Here is a 22,793-nt window from a genome sequence, read left to right on the forward strand (position 1 = left end):
GGGATGGGAAGTTGTGTGTAGAGTCTGAAGAGATAGGCGAGATACTAAATGAATATTTTTCGTCAGTATTCACTCAGGAAAAAGATAATGTTGTGGAGGAGAATGCTGAGCCCCAGGCTAATAGAATAGATGGCATTGAGGTACGTAGGGAAGAGGTGTTGGCAATTCTGGACAGGCTGAAAATAGTTAAGTCCCCGGGACCTGATGGGATTTATCCTAGGATTCTCTGGGAGGCCAGGGAAGAGATTGCTGGACCTTTGGCTTTGATTTTTATGTCATCATTGGCTACAGGAATAGTGCCAGAGGACTGGAGGACAGCAAATGTGGTCCCTTTGTTCAAAAAGGGGAGCAGAGACAACCCCGGCAACTATAGACCGGTGAGCCTCACGTCTGTAGTGGGTAAAGTCTTGGAGGGGATTATAAGAGACAGGATTTATAATAATCTAGATAGGAATAATATGATCAGGGATAGTCAGCATGGCTTTGTGAAGGGTAGGTCATGCCTCACAAACCTTATTGAGTTCTTTGAGAAGGTGACTGAACAGGTAGACGAGGGTAGAGCAGTTGATGTGGTGTATATGGATTTCAGCAAAGTGTTTGATAAGGTTCCCCACGGTAGGCTATTGCAGAAAATACGGAGGCTGGGGATTGAGGATGATTTAGAGATGTGGATCAGAAATTGGCTAGCTGAAAGAAGACAGAGGGTGGTGGTTGATGGGAAATGTTCAGAATGGAGTACAGTCACAAGTGGAGTACCACAAGGATCTGTTCTGGGGCCGTTGCTGTTTGTCATTTTTATCAATGACCTAGAGGAAGGGTGGGTGAGTAAATTTGCAGACGATACTAAAGTCGGTGGTGTTGTCGATAGTGTGGAAGGATGTAGCAGGTTACAGAGGGATATAGATAAGCTGCAGAGCTGGGCTGAGAGGTGGCAAATGGAATTTAATGTAGAGAAGTGTGAGGTGATTCACTTTGGAAGGAATAACAGGAATGCGGAATATTTGGCTAATGGTAAAGTTCTTGAAAGTGTGGATGAGCAGAGGGATCTAGCTGTCCATGTACATAGATCCCTGAAAGTTGCCACCCAGGTTGATAGGGTTGTGAAGAAGGTCTATGGAGTGTTGGCCTTTATTGGTAGAGGGATTGAGTTCCGGAGTCGGGAGGTCATGTTGCAGCTGTACAGAACTCTGGTACGGCCGCATTTGGAGTATTGCATACAGTTCTGGTCACCGCATTATAGGAAGGATGTGGAGGCTTTGGAGCGGGTGCAGAGGAGATTTACCAGGATGTTGCCTGGTATGGAGGGAAAATCTTATGAGGAAAGGCTGATGGACTTGAGGTTGTTTTCGTTGGAGAGAAGAAGGTTAAGAGGAGACTTAATAGAGGCATACAAAATGATCAGGGGGTTGGATAGGGTGGACAGTGAGAGCCTTCTCCCGCGGATGGATATGGCTGGCACGAGGGGACATAACTTTAAACTGAGGGGTAATAGATATAGGACAGAGGTCAGAGGTAGGTTCTTTACGCAAAGAGTAGTGAGGCTGTGGAATGCCCTACCTGCTACAGTAGTGAACTCGCCAACATTGAGGGCATTTAAAAGTTTATTGGATAAACATATGGATGATAATGGCATAGTGTAGGTTAGATGGCTTTTGTTTCGGTGCAACATCGTGGGCCGAAGGGCCTGTACTGCGCTGTATTGTTCTATGTACTCCCATTTGGAAGCAAATGGACGTATTAGTGAGAGGCAGCATGGTTTTGTGAAGGGGAGGTCGTGTCTCACAAACTTTTTTCGAGAAGGTCACAAAGATGATTGATGCAGGTAGGGCAGTGGATGTTGTCTACATGGACTTCAGTAAGGCCTTTGACAAGGTCCCTCATGGTAGACTAGTACAAAAGGTGAAGTCACACGGGATCAGGGGTGAGCTGGCAAGGTGGATACAGAACTGGCTAGGTCATAGAAGGCAGAGAGTAGCAATGGAAGGATGCTTTTCTAATTGGAGGGCTGTGACCAGTGGTGTTCCACAGGCATCAGTGCTGGGACCTTTGCTGTTTGTAGTATATATAAATGATTTGGAGGAAAATGTAACTGGTCTGATTAGTAAGTTTGCAGACGACACAAAGGTTGGTGGAACTGCGGATAGCGATGAGGACTGTCAGAGGATACAGCAGGATTTAGATTGTTTGGAGACTTGGGCGGAGAGATGGCAGATGGAGTTTAATCCGGACAAATGTGAGGTAATGCATTTTGGAAGGTCTAATGCAGGTAGGGAATATACAGTGAATGGTAGAACCCTCAAGAGTATTGAAAGTCAAAGAGATCTAGGAGTACAGGTCCACAGGTCATTGAAAGGGGCAACACAGGTGGACAAGGTAGTCAAGAAGGCATACGGCATGCTTGCCTTCATTGGCCCGGGCATTAAGTATAAGAATTGGCAAGTCGTGTTGCAGCTGTATAGAATCTTAGTTAGGCCATACTTGGAGTATAGTGTTCAATTCTGGTCGCCACACTACCAGAAGGATGTGGAGGCTTTAGAGAGGGTGCAGAAGAGATTTACCAGAATGTTGCCTGGTATGGAGGGCATTAGCTATGAGGAGCGGTTGAATAAACTTGGTTTGTTCTCACTGGAACGAAGGAGGTTGAGGGGCGACCTGATAGAGGTCTACAAAATTATGAGGGGCATAGACAGAGTGGATAGTCAGAGGCTTTTCCCCGGGGTAGAGGGGTCAATTACTAGGGGGCATAGGTTTAAGGTGAGAGGGACAAGGTTTCGAGTAGATGTACGAGGCAAGTTTTTTTTACACAGAGGGTAGTGGGTGCCTGGAACTTGCTACCGGAGGAGGTGGTGGAAGCAGGGACGATAGTGACATTCAAGGGACATCTTGACAAATACATGAATAGGATGGGAATAGAGGGATACGGACCCAGGAAGTGTAGAAGATTGTAGTTTAGTCGGGCAGCATGGTCGGCACGGGCTTGGAGGGCCGAAGGGCCTGTTCCTGTGCTGTACATTTCTTTGTTCTTTGTAAGCTAACAACCACTGGGATTGGGAGAAAGCAGAGCTTCAAATGTCCAACAAGACTTCAGGATCAGAGTCAGCAACACTGGCACTAAGCACAGGGATTTCAAGTGCAGAAACAGTTGGATAAAGCAGAAAATGAAGACTAAAGAGCTTGAAATAAGTAAATTATCATCATAGGTGACTGTGGAATTGAAAGTCCTTCATAGAAATTTGCAAATACTGCCAGCAGTCAGGGAGATCACAAACAACATTAATCTCCAAATGAAGAAAATACACACAGAAAACGCATACCCTTTAGCAGTTCAATAGTCTCTTGCGAAATCTTGAAGTTCGAAAAGGCCCCTGCTTTCTGTTCTGGAGTTAGCTCCTATAAATCAACATTAAAAAAATGTCACCATTGTTGTTTAAAACATTCAATACATCTTCACACATACATTCTGGAAAGATTATCAACAAGAAACCAGGACATTTTGAACAAAGTCATTTTCCTCTCACCCAGGTCCATTCTCTATCAGCATCCACCACTGACCAGAAACTGAACTGAACTAGTGGTATAAATACTTTGTCTATCAGAGCAGGTCAAAGGATAGGAATGTGGTGAGAAACTTACGTCCTGACTCCCGAAAGCCTGTCCACCACGTACAAGTCATGAGCGCGATGAACACTCTCCACTTGCCTGGATGAGTGCAGCTCCAACAACACTCATCATCCAGGACAAAAGCAGCCCAATTATTAATAATTGTCACAAGTACACCAGGCACATATGACAGTGGCCCGGATGAGCAAGTTTTTTGGGATAGTGGACAGGTGTGCGAGAGGACCAGCAAACCATGTCCATATGTTTTGGGCGTGACCCAAGCTTCCCTAAGCTTCTTAGGGGATTTTGGCAGGTTTTTGCAGATGTCATGTCCACTGTGTTAAAAACAAGGGTGGTGCCAAGTCCAGAGGTGACGATTTTCGAAGTGTCGGAAGATCCGTGAGTCCAGGGGGTGAGTGAGGCGGACGTCTTGGCCTTAGCCTCATTGGTAGCCCGGAGACGGATATTATTAGCGTGGAGGGACTCGAAGCCCCCAAATTCAGAGATCTGACTTAGTGACATGGCTTGGTATTTCAGAGCCAAGAAAATAAAAGTTCGCCCTAAGAGGGCCAATGCTAGGGTTCGTCCGGAGGTGGCAGCCGTTCGTCGACTTCTTTGGAGAAAACTATCAGCAGAGGTGGTGGGGAGGGAGGGGGGGTGTAAGAGTTGGATTATTAGAGGTAGGACTTGAGGGAGGGAGACGGTCTTTGCACTGTGTTTATATTTGTATTTGCACTGTTTACTATTATAAAATTATAAATGCCTTAATAAAATGTTTTTCAAAAGAAAAATAATTGTCACTAGTAGGTTTACATTAACACAGCAATGAAGTTACCATGAAAAGCCCCTAGTCGCCACATTCCGGCACCTGTTCGGGTACACGGAGAAAGAATTCAGAATGTCCAAATTACCTAACAGCATGTCTTTCAGGATTTGTGGGAAGAAACCGGAGGAAACCCACTCAGACACAGGGAGAACGTGCAGACTCCGGACAGACAGTAACACAAGCCGGGAATAGAATCTGGGACCCTGGCACTATGAAGCAACAGTGCTAACCATAATTGATTGGCATGTCATCCAAACATTCAAACCCCCCACCACCGACGAACAGTGGCAGCCTTATGTACCACCTACAAGATGCACTTCAGGAAATCCTACGGTAGCACCTTCCAAACCCGCAATCATGAACCTTTAGAAGGACAAGAGCAGCAGATACATGGGAACACCACCTAAAAGTTCCCCTCACCATCTTGACCTGGAGATAAACCATCATTCCTTCAATGTCGCTGGGTAACATTCCTGGAATTTGCTCTGTAACAGCACTGTGGGGGTATCTACAACACATGGACTGCGTCACTTCAAAGCGGCAGCTCATCGCCACATTCTGAAGGACAACTAGGGATGGGCAATAAATGTTGGCCTAGCCAGCAATGCCCACGTCCTGTCAATGAATAACCCCACCTCACATGTACATTGGCACAAGCAGCATGCGATGTCAGAGAAAACACATCCCACTCACCTGGAACACAGGAAATGTCCCAGCTCATCAATAATAGATGTTAACAGGAAATGAATGGCAGGAAGGCAAATGGGCAAAGTGCGATGCACTGGTAAAACCAGTCTTCCAATGAGTGCAAATTTACAACATTGTTACAGTGCAGGAGGCCATTTGGCCTATCATCTCTGAATCACCATTCCATTCCTCCATTCTCCCCGTAACCCTGCACATACTACCTATTCAGACAACTGTCTAATTAAACTCCATTTGCCATTTCTCTGCCCAAGTCTCCAACCTATGTCCTGCTGCATCCTCTGACAATCCTCAACACTATCTGTCACTCCACCAACCTTGCTGTCATCTGCGAACTTACGAATCAGACCAGCTACATTAACCTCCAAATCGCTTATGTATACTACAAACAATAGAGGCCCCAGCACAGATCCCTGTGGAACACCGCTAGTCAGAACCTCCCATTCAGAAAAACACCCTTCTACTGCTACCCTTTGCCTTCTGTGAGTGAGCCAGTTCTGTATCTATCTTACCAACTCACCTCTGATCCCTGGTGACTTCACCTTTTGTATCAGTCTGCCATGAGACACCTTGTCAAACGCTTTACTGAAGTCCATGTAAACAACATCCACCGTCCGCCCCAAATCAGTCATCTTTGTCACCTCCTCAAAAAACTCAATTAAGGTAGTGAGGCACGACCTCGCTTTCACAAAATCATGCTGCCTATCGCTAATGAATCCATTTGTTTCCAAATGGGTATAAATCCCGTGCTTGAGAATTCTCTCCAATAATTTACCTACTAACGTCACCGGCCTAGTTTCCAGGATTATCCTTGCTACCTTTCTTAAACAGCGGTACCACATTAGCTATTCTTCAGTCCTCTGGGATCTCACCTGTAGCCAATGAGGATACAAAGATGTCAGTCAAGGCCCCAACAATTTCCTCCCTTGCTTCCCTCAGTATTCTGGGGTAAATCCCATCCGGCCCAGGAACTATGTACCTTAATATCTTTTAAAAGACTCAATACCTCCTCCTTTTTGATGTTAACATGATCCAGACTATCCCCACACCCTACCCAAGAATCATCTTCCACAAAGTCCCTTTTTTTGGTGAATACTGATGCAAAGTACTCATTTAGTACCTTGCCCATTCCCTTTGGTTCATCACATAGATTCCCCCCACTGTGCTCAAGTGGTCCAATCCTTTCCCCGGCCACCCTCTCGCTTTTTACATATGAATAAAAAGCTCTGGGATTCATCTTAATCCTACTTGCCAAGGACTTTCCTGACCCCTCCTAATTTCCCACTTAAGTGCTTTCCTTTCTTTATACTCAAGGGTTTTGACTGTCTCCGCCTTTCTAGACAATACAAAAGTCTCCTTTTTCATTTTGACGAGGTTCCTAATATTCCTCGTTATCCGAGGCTCCCTAAACTTCCCAACTTATCCTTCGTTCTCTCAACAATGTTTCTTTCCTGAATCCGAACCAACTGTCACTTGAAAGACTCCCATGTGTCCAAGGTTGATTTACCACCAAACAGCCGCACCCAATCCAAATTCTTCAATTCCTGTCTAATGTTATTGTAATTTGCCTTCCCCCAGTTTAGCTCCTTAACGCGAGGGTTATCCTCATCCCTATCCAAAAGTGCCCTAAAACCTACGGAATTATGGTCACTACTCCCAAAAGGTCACTGCTCTGAAACCTCAACCACTATCCAGGCTCATTCACCAATACCAGTACAGCTAAGCTTTGACAAAGGGTCATCTGGACTCAAAAGAACAATACAGCACAGGAACAGGCCCTTTGGCCCTCCAAGCCTGCGCCAGTCACGTGTCCAATCTAGACCAATCGCCTGTATCCTTCTATACCCCGGCTGTTCAAGTGCCTATCCAGATAAATCTTAAAGGTCGCTAACTCTCTGCCTCAACCTGGAACCAAAGGAATGCACTTGGCAGTGCATTCCAGTCCACCACCACCCTCTTGTGTAAAAAAACTTCCCCCGCACATCTCCACTGAACCTTTCGCTCCTCACCTTGAACTTGTGCCCACTTGTCATTGTAATTTCCACCCTGGTAAAAAGCCTCCAACTGTTCACCCCATCTATACCCCGAATAATTTAATAAACTTCTATCTGGGGAGAACAATCCCAGTTTATTCAATCTCTCCTCATAGCTAATACCCTCCATGCCAGGCAACATCCTGGTAAACCTTTTCTGTACTCTCTCCAAAGCCTCCACGTTCTTCTGGTAGTGTGATGACCAGAATTGGACACAGTATTCCAAATGTGACCTAACCAACGTTCTCAAAACTAACATTTTTTGAGCTTTTATACTCGATACCTCATCCTATGAAGGCAAGCATGCTTTATCACCATTTCCACCCGTGCAGCCACTTTTAAGAATCTGTGGACCTGCACACCCAGATCTGTGTCTGTATGCTCCTGATGGTTCTGCCATTTATTTTAGAGCTCCCACCTGAATTGGATCTACCAAAATGCATCAGCTCGCATTTGTCCGGGTTAAATCCCATCTGCCATTTCTCTGCCCAATTTTGCAGCCTACCTATATCCTGTTGTATTCTCTGACAATCTTCATCACTATCTGCAACTCTTGCAAACTTAGTATCATCCGTAAACTTGCTAATCAGACCCACTATGTTTACTTCCAAATCATTTATAAACATTACAGAGAGTAGAGGTCCCAGAACTGATCCACTAGTTACAGGCCTCCATTCGGAAAAACATCCTTCCACTGCTACCTTGCTCCCCTCTGTCTTCTATGGCCAAGTCAGTTCTGGATCCATTGAAATGTTAGCTCTTTTCTTTCCCTAGACGCTGCCAGATCTGCTGAGATTTTCCAGCATTTTTTCTTTGGTTCCAGTACTGCTCCTTCCCTCGTTGGACGGTCTACATATTGCATCAAAAAGCCTTCCTGGATACACCTTACAAACTCTGCCCCATCCATTTCTGCACTAAGCGAGTCCCATCTTGGCATTTTTCCTACTTTCACCAGCCAGAGCTTTCTCATATCCTCTCTTTGCTCTAATTAGACTTTGGAAATTCTACACTGTTCTCGTCAGTTTATTTCCATATTTCAGATCATCAGGGCAGATTCCTGAAAGATTTTGAATTCTCACCTCTATTTCACCCTCTGAATACTGACTGCAGTTGTCACTCAAGCCTGGGATGATTTCAGATTTTGGCTCTTTTATCAATCCGTTTTTTTCTTTCTTTTTACTTTTTCTTTTAGTCTTTTTATTAGAATCCTCGGTTTTGAGTTTTTTTGATTTTGGAGGTTTCAGTTCAATTTCATCAACTTCTTCCAATTGGCCATTTTCCTCTTTTTTGGACCTTTTCTCAGAGATCTCGCTTTTTTCGGCCTGTTTCTTCTCTTTATCTCCCTACAATTAAACAGTAAAAATGAAAATGTTAGCAGTGGCCAGGCACACGGCTCACTCCCGACACCACATTGCCGCCTCGGTCGAACGACTGCTTCCCCAGCCCCAGGAACAGAGCCGTCAGCGCTACACCGAGGACGAGGCTTCAGCCCAGACAGCCGGCCCGCTCTGCCATGCGGGGCCGCGGCCCTCACCTTGCTTTTTTTGGCTCCCTTCTTGCTCACGGACTCGGGTTCCATCCTGTGCTCCAGGTCCTGGGGCTGGCAGCTGAGTCGAGCCGGCATTTCTGGAACACGGAGCGGGACACGCGGCTCGGTGTGACCGGTCAGTACAACAGCGGCCGGAAAGAGGGGGCGGCAGTTGCGCACAAGCGACCAAGCACCGAAGCTCCAGGGACAGCTCTACACCGGCTCACTCCGGTACTGCAGCAGCACACAGCAGATTATTCCTCCGGGGACAGCGCTATTCCGGATCACTCGGGTACTGCAGGCCCACAAAGCAGACTACCTCCGGGTACAACGCCGCTCCGGCTCGCCACGGAACTGCAGGACCACACAGCAGATCATTCTTCCGAAACAGCGCTACACCGGCTCACTCCGGTACTGCAGGCCCACACAGCGGACAATTCCTCCGGCTACTTAAGATATTTCGCCCTGTAACCCTGCACATTCCTCCCGTTTGTTTTCCTCATATTCTTTTGCTTCTCATTCCAATTATTTGAAATCTCTGGTTCTCAATCCTCAGGAGCGGGAACTCCAGGCCTCTCATGATGCCTCATTTCTATCAAATTTCCTCTTTGCTGCCTTCTCTCCAAGGAAAACAGCCGCAACCTCTCCAATCTGTCCTCAAAAGTTTCTCATCCCTGGAACTATTCTGGTAAACCTCTTCTGCAATCTCTCCAATGCATTCACATCTTCCCTACACTGCCCACAATATTCCAGCTGAGGTCGAACTCGCGTCTTGTATGTATGGCACAGTGGTTAGCATTGCTGCATCACGGCGCTGAGGACCCAGGTTCGATCCCGGCCCTAGGTCACTGTCTGTGGAGTTTGCAGTTTCCCCGTGTTTGCTTGGGTTTCACTTCCACAACCCAAAAATGTGCAGGTGGATTGGCCATGCTAAATTGCCCCTTAAAATAAAACTATGTCTTGTATAAAAGCGGATAAACTCCGCACGACGGGCAGCATCTATAGCGAGAGAGACCAAGTTAAGGTTTCAAGCCCATATGATTTCTTCAAACATTAACTGTTTCAATAAAAGCAAATTACTGCGGATGCTGGAATCTGAAACCAAGAGAAAATGCTGGAAAATCTCAGGTCTGGCAGCATTTGTAGAGAGAGCTAACGTTGAGTCCAGATTACCCTTTTCTCTCCATACAGGTACTGCCAGACCTGCTGAGATTTTCCAGCATTTTCTCTTTGAATTCTGTTTCTCTCCACAGATCTGCTGTGTTTTCCAGCCTTTTCTGTTTTAATTTGTGTTGTCAAAGTTTAACATAACCCCCTCCTTATAGTCTATGCTCCTATTAATAAAGCCCAGGATACTGTGTGCTTCATTAACAGCTCTTTCAACCTTTTTTGCACCTTCAATGATTTATGGACATACACACTCAGGTCTCTGCACCACCTTTCGAGTGGTGCCCTTTAGTTTACTGTCTCTCCATGTTTCCCACCCAAAATACATCACCTCACATTTCTCCACATTGAACCTCATTTGCCACCAGTTTGCCCCCTCTTTAACTTGTCTACGTTATTCTGAAATTCTGCACTGTCCTTTTCACAGTGTTTTTCCATGTTTCAGATCATCAGGGTAGATTCCTGTAAGATTTTGAATTCTCACCTCTTCTATTTCACCCTCTGAATACAGACTACAATGGTCACTTGAGCCTGAGATGACTTCAGAATTTGAATCTTTTATCAATCCGTTTTTTCCATTCTTTTTATTTTGTCTTTCAGTCTTTTCATCACACTCCTTGGGTTTCAGGTTTTTTGATTTTGGAGCTTTCAGTTCACTTTCATCAGCTTCTTCCAATTGTCCATTTTCCTCTTGTTTGGACCTTTTTTCGGTCTGTTTCTTCTCTTTATCTCCCTACAATTAAACAGTAGAAATTAAAATGTCAGCAGCACCCAGACACACTGCTTTTCCATGGCCTGCGTATGTGGGAATTCCTAGACACTCTGTGCAATCTGTATGACCACCAGTTTGAGAGCCAAATTTCGGAGCTTGAGCATCGGCTGGAGGCACAGCGCCACCTCTGCGAGGCTGGGAGTTACGTGGATAACATGTTTTTAAACGTGGCCATCTTGCAGCTCAAAGAAGTGCAGTCAATGGGGAAATGGGTGACCACCAGTCAGAAGGGGGTGGGGGTTGTGGCCGCCAGGCAAGCCCCAAAGTGCATCTCACCCAAGAAACATTTTTGTGTGTTGGAAAACGGAAAGAGTGACGGTTTCTCTGGGGAATGCAGCCAGAATCAAGTTCATGGAACTGTGGGTGGCTCGGCTGCACAAGGGCAGGAGGAGTAAGAGTGGAAGAGCAATAATGAGAGGTGACTTAATTGTGAGGGGTGCAGACAGGCATTTCAGCAACCACAGATGTGACTCCAGGATGGTGTGTTGCCTCCCTGGTGCCAAGGATCGGTTGAGGGCATTCTGAAGGAAGAGGGAGAACAGCCATAGGTTGTGGATCACATTGGTATCTATAGCACAGATAGAAAGGGAGAGGAGGTCCTGCAGCAAAAATTTAGGGAGTTAGACAGCAGGACCTCAAGCGCTATAATCTCTGGACTACTACAAGTGCCACATGCTAATGAGTATAGGAAGAGGAGGACGGAGCAGATCAATGGTTGGCTGAAGAGATGGTGCAGGAGGGTGGGCTTTAGATTCCTGGATCACTGGGTCTATTTCTGGGTCTATCCCCCCCCTTGCCGATTAGCCATCGTCTTTTTCCAGCTTATCACCCAGTTCCCACGCAGCTGTATCTCCCCCAGGCGGTGCCCCCCCGCCCATCCTCTCCCGTACCCACTCCCCCCTTTCCCCAGCAGCAGCAACCCAGTTATTCCCCCCTCCCACCCCCCCCGCTAGACCCCCCGCTAGCGTAATTACTCCCCCCATGTTGCTCCCAGAAGTCAGCAAACTCTGGCTGACCTCGGCTTCCCCCCGTGACCACGGCTCGCACCGTGCGACGCCCCCTCCTTCCTGCTTCTCTATTCCCGCCACAATCATCATAGCGCGGGAACCAAGCCCGCGCTTCTCCCCTGGCCCCGCCCCCCATGGCCAACGCCCCATCTCCTCTCCCTCCCCACCTCCCCCCATCACCACCTGTGGGAGAGAGAAAAGTTACCATACCGCAGGATTAGAACATAAAACCCCTCTTCGCCCCCCACATTCGCCCCACCACTTTGTCCAAACGTTCTTTTTAATAATCCACTCATTCCAGTTTTTCTTCTACAATAAAAGTCCACGCTTCATCCGCTGTCTCAAAGTAGTGGTGCCTCCCTTGATATGTGACCCACAGTCTTGCCGGTTGCAGCATTCCAAATTTTATCTTCCTTTTATGAAGCACCGCCTTGGCCCGATTAAAGCTCGCCCTCCTTCTCGCCACCTCCGCACTCCAGTCTTGATAAACGCGGATCACCGCGTTCTCCCATTTACTGCACCGAGTTTTCTTCGCCCATCTAAGGACCATTTCTCTATCCTTGAAACGGAGGAATCTCACCACTATGGCTCTGGGAGTTTCTCCTGCTCTCGATCCTCGCGCCATAACTCGGTACGCTCCCTCCACCTCCAACGGACCCGTCGGGGCCTCTGCTCCCATTAACGAGTGCAGCATCGTGCTCACATATGCCCCGACGTCCGCCCCCTCCACACCTTCAGGAAGACCAAGAATCCTCAGGTTGTTCCTCCTTGCGTTGTTTTCCAGTGCCTCCAACCTCTCCACACATCGTTTCTGATGTGCCTCCTGTATCTCCGTCTTCACCACCAGGCCCTGTATATCGTCCTCATTCTCGGCTGCCTTTGCCTTCACGACCCGAAGCTCCTGCTCCTGGGTCTTTTGTTCCTCCTTTAGCCCTTCGATCGCCTGTAGTATCGGGGCCAACAGTTCTTTCTTCATTTCCTTTTTTATCTCCTCCACGCAGCATTTCAAGAACTCTTGTTGTTCAGGGCCCCATATGAAACTGCCACCTTCCGACGCCATCTTGGTTTTAGCTTGCCTTCCTTGCCGCTGTTCCAAAGGATCCGCTGCAATCCGGCCACTTTCCTCTCCTTTTTCCATCCGTGTCCAGGGGGAATTCCCTTCTGGTTTACCGCACGATGTTTTTTGCCGTTAAAATTGCCGTTGGGGCTCCTGTCAAGAGCCCAAAAGTCCGTTCCACCGGGAGCTGCCGAAACGTGCGACTTAGCTGGTCATCGCCGCACCCGGAAGTCCCATGCACCCAGTTTTTAACCACTAAACAAATCCCAATTGCCTGCATTTGGCACATATCCCTCCATACCGAGCTGTCCCATATAACTGTCTAAATTCTTATAAAAGACAAAATTATATCTGCCTCTGGCAGCTCGTTCCAGACATCCAGCACCTGTGTGTGAAAAAATTGCCCTTAAGGCCGTTTTGTATCTCTCCCCTCAAACCTTAAACCTATGCCCTCTAGTTTTACACTTCCCTACCTTTGGGAAAAGATGTTGACTATCTATGCCATTCATTATTTTATAGACCTCTAGAAGTTCACCCCTTAGCCTCCTACGCTCCAGGAAAAAAAGTCCCAGTCTATCCAGCCTCTCCTTATAACTCAAACCATCAAGTCTTGGCCGCATCCTAGTAAATTTTTTCTGCACTCTTTCTAGTTTAATAACATCCTTTCTATAATAGGATACACAGACCTGTACACAGTATTCCAATATGGCCTTAATTAATGTCTTGTACAACCTCAGCAAGATGTTCCAACTCCTGTATTCAATGTTCTGACCAATGAAAGCAAGCATGTTGAAAGCCTTCTTCACTACCCTGTCCACCGTGACTCTACTTTCAAGGAGCTATGAACCTGTGCTCCTAGATCTCTTTGTTCTGTAACTCGTCCCAACACCCTACCATTAACTGAGTAGTCCTGCACCGATTCGATCTACCAAAACGCCTCACCTCACATTGATCTAAATTAAACTCCAGCCATTCATCGGCCCACTGGCCCAATTGATCAAGAACCCGTTGCAATCCTAGATAATCTTCTTCACTGTCCATTATGCCACCAATCTTGGCGTCACCTGCAAACTTACTAACCAAATCATTAATATATAATCACAAATAACAGTGGATCCAGCACTGATCCCTAAGGCACACCACTGGTCACAGGCATCCAGATTGAAAAATAACCCTCTACAATCACCTTCTTCCGTCGTCAAGCCAATTTTGTATCCAATTGGCTACCTCACCCTGGATCCCATGAGATTTCACCTTATGCAACAACCTACCCGTGCGGTACCTTGTGAAAGGCCTTGCTAAAATCCACGTAGACAACGTCAACTGCGCTGCCCTCATCTACCTTCTTGCTTACCCTTTTCAAAAAATTAATCAAATCCGTGAGACATGATTTTCATCTCCCAAAGTGATGCTGCCTGTCCCTAATCAGTCCTTGCCTCTCTAAATGCCTGCAGATCCCGTCTCTCAGAATACCTTCTAACAACTTACCCACCACAAACGTTAGGCTCACCGATCTGTACTTCCCAGGCTTTTCCCTGCAGCCCTTCTTAAACAAAGGCACAACATTTGCTTCCATCTAATCTTCAGGCACCTCACCTATGGCTGTCGACGATTCAAATATCTCTGCAAGGGTTCCCGCAATTTGCTCCCTTGCCTGCTACAACGTCCTAGGATGTATTTCATCTACCTTGATGCACTTTAAGACTTCCAGCACCTCCTTCTCTGTAATATGTACACTTCTCAAGACATCACTATTTATTTCCCCAAATTAACTGACATCCACGCCTTTCTCAACAATAAATACCAATGAGAAATATTCATTAAGGATCTCACCCATCTATTGTGGAACCACACATAGATGACCTTAAGAGGCCCTAATCTCTCTCTTGTTACTCTTTTGCCCTTCAATGTATTTGTAGAAGCGCTTTGGATTCTCCTTTGCCTTATCTCATGTCCCCTTTTTGCCCTCCTGGTTTCCCTCTTAACTCTACTCCGACAAACTCTATACTCATCAAGCTTTGCGCAGGTCAAGGAGAGACAGCCTGAGTGAGACACATCCAGAGTGGAAATTTGCAACTTGGTAATTTGGTGCAGTGAGGTAATTCGGTGCAGAGTGGGAGAAGGTGCTTTTTCCCTACTGTTTTGTTCGCTCTCTTTCTTCTGGCCTGTAACTTCTAATCTGCAAGGAGAAAACCAGAAAGCATTGGAGAACCTGGGAAGGGAAGAGATTTGTTTTTATTTTTATTACCTTTTCAAATTGTGTGTGGGGGGAAAACTGAAGTGACATCACAGTAAAGCTGTGACCTGATTGGCTGGTTGGGAATCTACACTAAATTTAAAAATTAAGCATTGTTAAACTAATTGAACATAATTACTTAATTATAATTTAGAGGGGTATCTGAGCCAAAGATCGGAGAGTACTGTATTTAGCTTTCACATTTATAGTAGAAATCTCGTGCTAGGAAACATATAGTTAACAGTAACTTTCTTTTTTTAAAAATTTTAAATTTAATTTACGAATTAATTGATGCAATGTCAATTAGAGGGGTGCAATGCTCTGACTGTGAGGTGTGGCAGGTCCGGGAGGCTTCCAGCGTCTCGGATGGCTTAATCTGCAGAAAGTGCACCCAACTGGAGCTCCTCACAGACCGCATGGTTCTGTTGGAGCAGCAGTTGGATGCACTTAGGACCATGCAGGTGGCGGAAAGCGTCATAGATCACAGTTATATAAATGTGGTCACACCCAAGGTGCAGGCAGAGAAATGGGTGACCACCAGAAAGGGCAGGCAGTCAGTGCAGGAATCCCCTGTGGTTGTCCCCCTCTCGAACAGATATACCCCTTTGGATACTGTCGGGGGGGATAGCCTATCAGGGGAAAACAGCAGCAGCCAGAGCAGTGGCACCATGGCTGGCTCTGATGTTCAGAAGGGAGGGTCATAGCGCAGAAGAGCAATAGTCATAGGGGACTCTATAGTCAGGGGCACAGACAGGCGCTTCTGTGGATGTGAAAAAGACTCCAGGATGGTATGTTGCCTCCCTGGTGCCAGGGTCCAGGATGTCTCCGAACGGGTAGCGGGCATCCTGAAGGGGGAGGGCAAACAGGCAGAGGTCGTTGTACATATTGATACTAACAACATCGGCAGCAAGGGCCATGAGGTCCTGCAGCAGGAGTTCAGGGAGCTAGGCAGAAAGTTAAAAGACAGGACCTTAGGGTTGTAATCTCGGGATTACTCCCTGTGCCACGTGCCAGTGAGGCTAGAAATAGGAAGACAGAGCAGCTAAACACGTGGCTAAACAGCTGGTGTAGGAGAGAGGGTTTCCGTTATGTGGATCACTGGGAGCTCTTCCAGGGCAGGTGTGACCTGTATAAGAAGGATGGGTTGCGTCTAAACGGGAGAGGCATAAATATCCTGGCTTGCTAGTGTCACACGGGAGGGTTTAAACTAGTATGGCAGGGGGGTGGGTACTGGAGCAATAGGTCAGAAGGTGAAAGCATTGAGGGAGAACTAGGGAATAGGGCCGGTATGGCTCTGAGGAAGAGCAGACAGGGAGATGTTGCTAAAAACAGCGGGTCTGGTGGCCTGAAGTGCACATGTTTTAATGCAAAAGTATTACGGGTAAGGCAGATGAACTTAAGAGCTTGGATTAGTACTTGGAACCATGATGTTGTTGCCATTACAGAGACCTGGTTGAGGGAAGGGCAGGATTGGCAGCTAAACATTCCAGGATTTAGATGTTTCAGGTGGGATAGAGGGAGATGTAAAAGGGGCGGAGGAGTTGCGCTACTGGTTAGCGAGAATATCACCGCTGTACTACGGGAGGACACCTCAAAGGGCAGCGAGGCTGTATGGGTAGAGATCAGGAATAAGAAGGGTGAAGTCACAATGTTGGGGGTTTACTACAGGCCTCCCAACAGCCAGCAAGTAAAAACAACAGGGTTGTTGTGATGGGAGACTTTAACTTCCCCAATATTGACTGGGACTCACTTAGTGCTAGGGGCTTAGACGGGGCAGAGTTTGTAAGGAGCATCCAAGAGAGCTTCTTAAAACAATATGTAGACAGTCCAACTAGGGAAGGGGCTGTACTGGACCTGGTATTGGGGAATGAGCCCAGCCAGGTGGTAGAAGTTTCAGGACGGGGGCATTTCGGGAACAGTGACCACAATTCACTGTTTTAAAGTGCTGCTCGACAAGGATAAGAGTGGTCCTAGGGTGAATGTGCTAAATTGGGGGAAGGCTAATTATAACAATATTAGGCGGGAACTGAAGAACATAGATTGGGGGCAGATGTTTGAGGGTAAATCAACATCTGACATGTGGGAGGCTTTCAAATGTCAGTTGAAAGGAATTCAGGACCAGCATGTTCCTGTGCGGAAGAAGGATAAATACAGCAAATTTCGGGAACCTTGGATAACGAGAGATATTGTAGGCCTCGTCAAAAAGAAAAATGAGGCATTTGTCAGGGATAAAAGGCTGGGAACAGACGACGCCTGTGTGAAATATCAGGAAAATAGAAAGGAACTTAAGCAAGGAGTCAGGAGGGGTCACAAAAAGTCATTGACAAAGAGGTTAAGGAAAATCCCAAGGCTTTTTGCACATACATAAAAAGCAAGAGGGTAGCCAGGGAAAGGCAAGGGAATCCATGTGTGGAGCCAGAGGAAATGGGCGAGGTACTAAATGAATACTTTGCATCAGGTCCAGTGTTCACCAAAGAGAATTGGTGGATGTTGAGTCTGGAGAAGGGTGTGTAGATAGCCTGGGTCACATTGAGATCTAAAAAGAGGTGTTTGGTGTCTTGAAAAATATGAATGTAGATAAGTCCCCAGGGCCTGATGGAGCCTACCCCAGAATACTGAAGGAGGCTAGAGAGGAAATTGCTGAGGCCTTGACAGAAATCTTTGGATCCTCACGGTCTTCAGGTGATGTCCCGGAGGACTGGAGAATAGCCAATGTTGTTCCATTGTTTAAGAACGGTAGCAAGGAAGACTTCCAGTGGGGTGGGCGAGCAGGGCGGCCGCAAAAAAAAGAGCTCCCGCCGGTGGCCGCGATTCGCGGAAATCCCCGAGACCCCACGCACTCCCAGACTATCGTCGGCTCTTGGGGCCGCCACGAGCAGCCAGCAGGACCGGTTTAAAAGCCGGCGAAGAACCCCGCGCGGGTGTCGGGCGGCGGGGGCTGAGGTGCCGGGCCCGGCAGGTCAGAGCAGCGGGGGCGGAGCTCCGGAGAGGCCATGGCGGCAGGCCCGAGCGCCATGTAGGGAGGGTGCTCCTCGTCGGATGGCTCCCACCTAGGAAGAAGAAGGTTGAAGCCTGGTCCCAGGTGAATGCAGAGGAGAAAGAAAGAAGATTTATGGAAGTTTGGTAAAAGTTTTTTTTCTCAAAAAAGAAGAATGTCAGATTGATGAAGGGCAGGAGGGTGAAGGGGGAGAGAGGAGAAAGGAAAGAAGATAAAAAACAATAAGCCGCTAAAAGATGCGAAAAGCAGCGTCAAAGAAAGGAGGAAACGCGGGTTCACCGCCGAAGGAGAAGACGAGCAAAAGCAAAAGCGTTGACAGGATGGCGGAAGCCGAACTGCAAGGCGGGCCCGCACTACTTACGGTGGAGAAGATGACCGAGGTGATGGTGGTGGAGCTGGAAAAACGTTTGGTGAGGCACATGGAGATCCTGAGGAAAGAGATGGTGGTCGTGGTGAGGTCATTGTTGGAGGAGGCAATCGGCCCGATCAGGGTGGAAGTGGCAAAGGCATTGGCCGAGATGAGAGAGCAGGGCGAGAAGATGAAGGAGGTGGAGAAGGCCGTGACACGACACAGCGACCAGGTCACCTCGATGGGGGACAAGCTGCGGAGGGTGGTGGAGGTTAACAGAGGGCTCCGAGCAAAGCTGGAAGACTTGGAAAACCGCTCAAGGCGGCACAATTTGAGAATTGTGGGCTTGCCCGAAGGGACAGAGGGCCCAAGGCCAACGCAATACTTCGCTAAGAAGTTGGCGGAGCTGATGGGGGAGGGTGAGAACCCCACCCTGTACGAGCTAGACCGAGCTCATCGGTCATTAAGGCCAAAGCCCAAAGTGAACGAGCCGCCAAGGGCAGTAATTATCTGCTTCCATAAGTTTTGCATGAAGGAGAAAGTATTAAGCTGGGCGAAGCAGAAGCGTGAGGTGCTGTGGGATGGTACTGCGGTTCGGATCCACCAGGACTGGACGGTGGAGTTGGCAAAAAGACGAGCGGCGTTTGGGCGAGTGAAGGCAGCTTTGTACAAGAAGGGGGTGCGATTTGGTGTGGTGTACCCGGCGAAGTTGAGAGTAACATATAAAGCCAAAGACTTTTATTTTGAGACAGCGGAGGCGGCGGAGGCTTGGGACGTGAAGAGCGGAACTGGAAGAAAGACTGTGGACTGTGTTTGAGCGGCTGGAAAATGTACAAATGTTACAACTTTCTTTTTACTGATTTGTATTGAAATTTGAAATTTACTTCTCTTTGCATTGTTACAGAGTTCAAGTTAATGGCGTTCTGTGTTGCGACGGTTAAATGTTATGTTAGTGAATTGTAGGGGTTGGATTGTTGGGCTTGTTTTGGTGTTTCTTTCTCTGGGACTGGGCGGAAGGGGGCGAGAGATATTGGCGGGTGGGGGGTGGGGGGGGGGGGGAAGAGAGCCACCCGCGCTAGCTAACTAGAGTCAGTTAGTGAACGGGGGTGAGGTGAGAGGAGGACTGCGGACATTGGAGCCTGGATAGCAGGCTTCAATGGGCCTACGAGGCGAGCAAGAGTGGGTGGAGGGAGGGATGGCGGGGGGTGTTTTTGTAGGGGGGGTTCTTGGGAGGGGGGGGGGGGGGGGGTTCGATGTTAACAATGGACAGGGGCGGGTCAGGCTTATGGGGCAGGGCCCGGTGGTATGGTGATGGTGGATAAGAAAGGTGGGTGGGGTGAGAGACCCCCAGTAAGGATAATCACGTGGAACGTGAGAGGGCGAGGAGGTCCGGTCAAGAGGTCAAGGGTGGGAGTTCCGGGTGCGGCGATGACCAGCTAAGTCACACGTTTCGGCAGCTCCCGGTGGAACGGACTTTTGGGCTCTTGATAGGAGCCCCAACGGCAATTTTAACGGCTAAAAACACTGTGCGGTAAACCAGAAGGGAATCCCCCCTGGACACGGATGGAAAAAAGAGAGGAAAGTGGCCGGATTGCGGAGGATCCTCTAGAGCAGCGGCAAGGAAGGCAAGCACAAAGCAAGATGGCGTCGGAAGGTGGCCGTTTAGTATGGGGCCCTGACCAACAAGAGTTCCTGTGGCGCTGTGTGAAAGAACTAAAAAAGGAGATGAAGAAGGAGCTGCTGGCCCCGATATTACAGGCGATTGAAGGGCTAAAGGAGGAGCAAAAGACCCAGGAGCAGGAGCTTCGGGTCGTGAAGGCAAAGGCCGCTGAAAATGAAGACGAAATACAGGGCCTGGTGGTGAAGACAGAGATGCACGAGGCACAACACAAATGGTGTGTGGAAAGGCTGGAGGTGCTGGAGAATAATGCGAGGAGGAAGGATTTAAGGATTCTTGGTCTTCCCGAAGGCGCAGAAGGGGCGGACGTCGGGGCATATGTGAGCACGATGCTTCACTCGTTAATGGGATCGGAGGCCCCGACGGGCCCGTTGGAGGTGGAGGGAGCTTATCGAGTTATGACGCGAAGACCGAGGGCTGGAGAAATACCTCGAGCCATAGTGGTGAGATTTCTCCGCTATAATGACAGAGAGATGGTCCTCAGATGGGCGAAGAAAACTCGGAGCAGTAGGTGGGAGAAGGAGGGCAAGTTTGAATCGGGCCAAGGCGGTGCTTCACAAAAGGAAGGTCAAATTTGGAATGTTGCAGCCGGCAAGACTGTGGGTCACACACCAAGGGAGCACCACTACTTTGAGACGGCAGAAGAGGCGTGGACATTTATTGTGGAGGAGAAGCTGGAATAGGCGGGCCAGAAAAAGAACGTTTGGGACAAAGTGGTGGGGTGATTACATGGGGTGAAGGGGGGGAAAAAGGGGGAAGGGATGATCTCTCAAGTTTTTAATCTTGCGACCCTGTAACTTTTCTCTCTTCCCCATGTTGTGGGGGAGGGAGGATGAGGAATTGTGGGTGCCGGCCATTAGGGGTGGGGCCAAGTGGGAAACGCGGGCTTTGTTCCCGCGCTATGGTAATCATGGCGGGAACAGGGAAGCAGGAAGGAGGGGGCCACGCACAGTGGGGGCCGAGGTCACGGGGGGAAGCCAAGGTCAGCCAGAGTTTGCTGACTTCTGGGAGCAACATGGGGGGTGCAATTACGCTAGAAAGGGATCTAGCGGGGCGGGGGGGGGGTTTAACTGGGTTGCTGCTGCTGGGGAGAAGGGGGAGCTGGTACGGGGTGGGGTGGTCGAGGCGGGTGGGCGCCGTCGGGGGGAGATATGGCTTCATGGGAACCGGGTGAGGAGCTGGATTAAAAAAGGGGATGGCTAGTCGACAAGGGGGGGGTAGTAAAGAGCCCCCCAACCCGGCTGATCACGTGGAATGTGAGAGGGCTGAACGGGCCGATTAAAAGGGCACGGGTACTCGCACACCTAAAGAAATTAAAGGCAGATGTGGTTATGTTGCAGGAGACGCATTTGAAACTGATAGACCAGGTCAGGCTACGCAAAGGATGGGTGGGGCAGGTGTTTCATTCGGGGTTAGATGCAAAGAACAGGGGGGTGGCTATATTAGTGGGGAAACGGGTACTGTTTGAGGCAAAGACCATAGTGGCGGAAGGTGGGGGTAGATACGTGATGGTGAGTGGCAGATTGCAAGGGGAGGCGGTGGTTCTAGTGAACGTATATGCCCCGAACTGGGATGATGCAAATTTTACAAGGCGTATGTTGGGACGTATCCCGGACCTGGAGGCGGGAAAGTTGGTAATGGGGGGAGACTTCAATACGGTGCTGGATCCAGGGCTGGACAGATCGTGGTCCAGGACCGGGAGGAGGCCGGCTGCAGCTAGGGTGCTCAAGGACCTCATGGAGCAGATGGGAGGAGTAGACCCCTGGAGATTTAGCAGGCCTAGGAGTAAGGAGTTCTCGTTTTTCTCCTATGTCCATAAAGTATATTCACGGATAGATTTTTGTGTTTTGGGAAGGGCGCTGATCCTGAGGGTGACAGGGACGGAGTACACGGCTATAGCTATCTCGGACCACGCTCCACATTGGGTGGACCTGGAGATAGGGGAGGAAAAAGAACAGCACCCACCCTGGAGAATGGACATAGGATTATTGGCGGATGAGGGGGTATGTTTAAGGGTGAGGGGTATATTGAAAGGTACTTGGCGCTTAATGACAATGGGGAGGTTCAGGTGGGAGTGGTCTGGGAGGCGTTGAAGGCAGTGGTTAGAGGGGAGCTGATATCTATCAGGGCACATAAAGGAAAGCAGGAGGGGAGGGAAAGGGAGCGGTTGCTGAAAGAATTTGAGAGGGTGGACAGACAATATGCGGAGGCACCGGAGGAGGGACTGTACATGGAAAGACAAAGGCTACATGTAGAATTTGACTTGTTGACTACGGGTAATGCAGAGGCACAATGGAGGAGGGCACAGGGTGTACAATACGAATATGGGGAGAAGGCGAGCTGGTTTCTGGCCCACCAACTGAGGAAGAGGGGAGCAGCGAGGGAGATAGGGGGGGTGAGAGATGAGGAGGGAGAGATGGAGCGGGGAGCGGAGAGAGTGAATGGGGTGTTCAAGGCATTCTACGAAAGATTATATAAAGCTCAGCCCCCGGAAGGGAAGGAGAGAATGATGTGCTTTCTGGATCAGCTGGTATTCCCCAAGGTGGAGGAGCAGGAGAGGGCGGGACTGGGAGCACAGATTGAGATGGAGGAGGTAGTGAAAGGGATTGGGAGCATGCAGGCGGGGAAGGCCCCGGGACCAGACGGATTCCCGGTGGAATTTTATAGGAAGTATATGGACTTGCTGGCCCCGCTTCTGACGAGAACCTTTAATGAGGCTAGGGAAAGGGGGCAGCTGCCCCCGACTATGTCAGAGGCAACGATATCGCTCCTCCTAAAGAAGGAAAAAGACCCGCTGCAATGCGGGTCCTATAGGCCCATTTCCCTTTTAAACGTGG

The 22,793-nt window shown here is 48.6% G+C and overlaps 1 protein-coding gene across 4 annotated transcripts in view; it reads right to left on the minus strand.

Moving 5' to 3' along the window:
• LOC140392939 (nucleolar RNA helicase 2-like) overlaps window positions 1-22,793 on the minus strand; it is a 167,829-nt gene that overhangs the window by 113,163 nt on the left and 31,873 nt on the right. For 2 of the 4 annotated variants that reach the window (XM_072478725.1, XM_072478724.1), the window contains exons 2-4: window positions 10,344-10,592; window positions 8,244-8,507; window positions 3,315-3,390 (exon numbers count right to left, since the gene is read on the minus strand). In XM_072478725.1, the coding sequence (XP_072334826.1) occupies window positions 3,315-3,390; window positions 8,244-8,507; window positions 10,344-10,592 (589 nt within the window). Of the gene's footprint in view, window positions 1-3,314; window positions 3,391-8,243; window positions 8,508-8,698; window positions 8,875-10,343; window positions 10,593-22,793 lie in introns of those variants that run through there. The other 2 variants (XM_072478726.1, XM_072478727.1) reach the window with 2 other exon arrangements.

This window comes from Scyliorhinus torazame, chromosome 16 (genome assembly GCF_047496885.1).
Source record: "Scyliorhinus torazame isolate Kashiwa2021f chromosome 16, sScyTor2.1, whole genome shotgun sequence".
Lineage (NCBI taxonomy): Eukaryota > Metazoa > Chordata > Chondrichthyes > Carcharhiniformes > Scyliorhinidae > Scyliorhinus > Scyliorhinus torazame.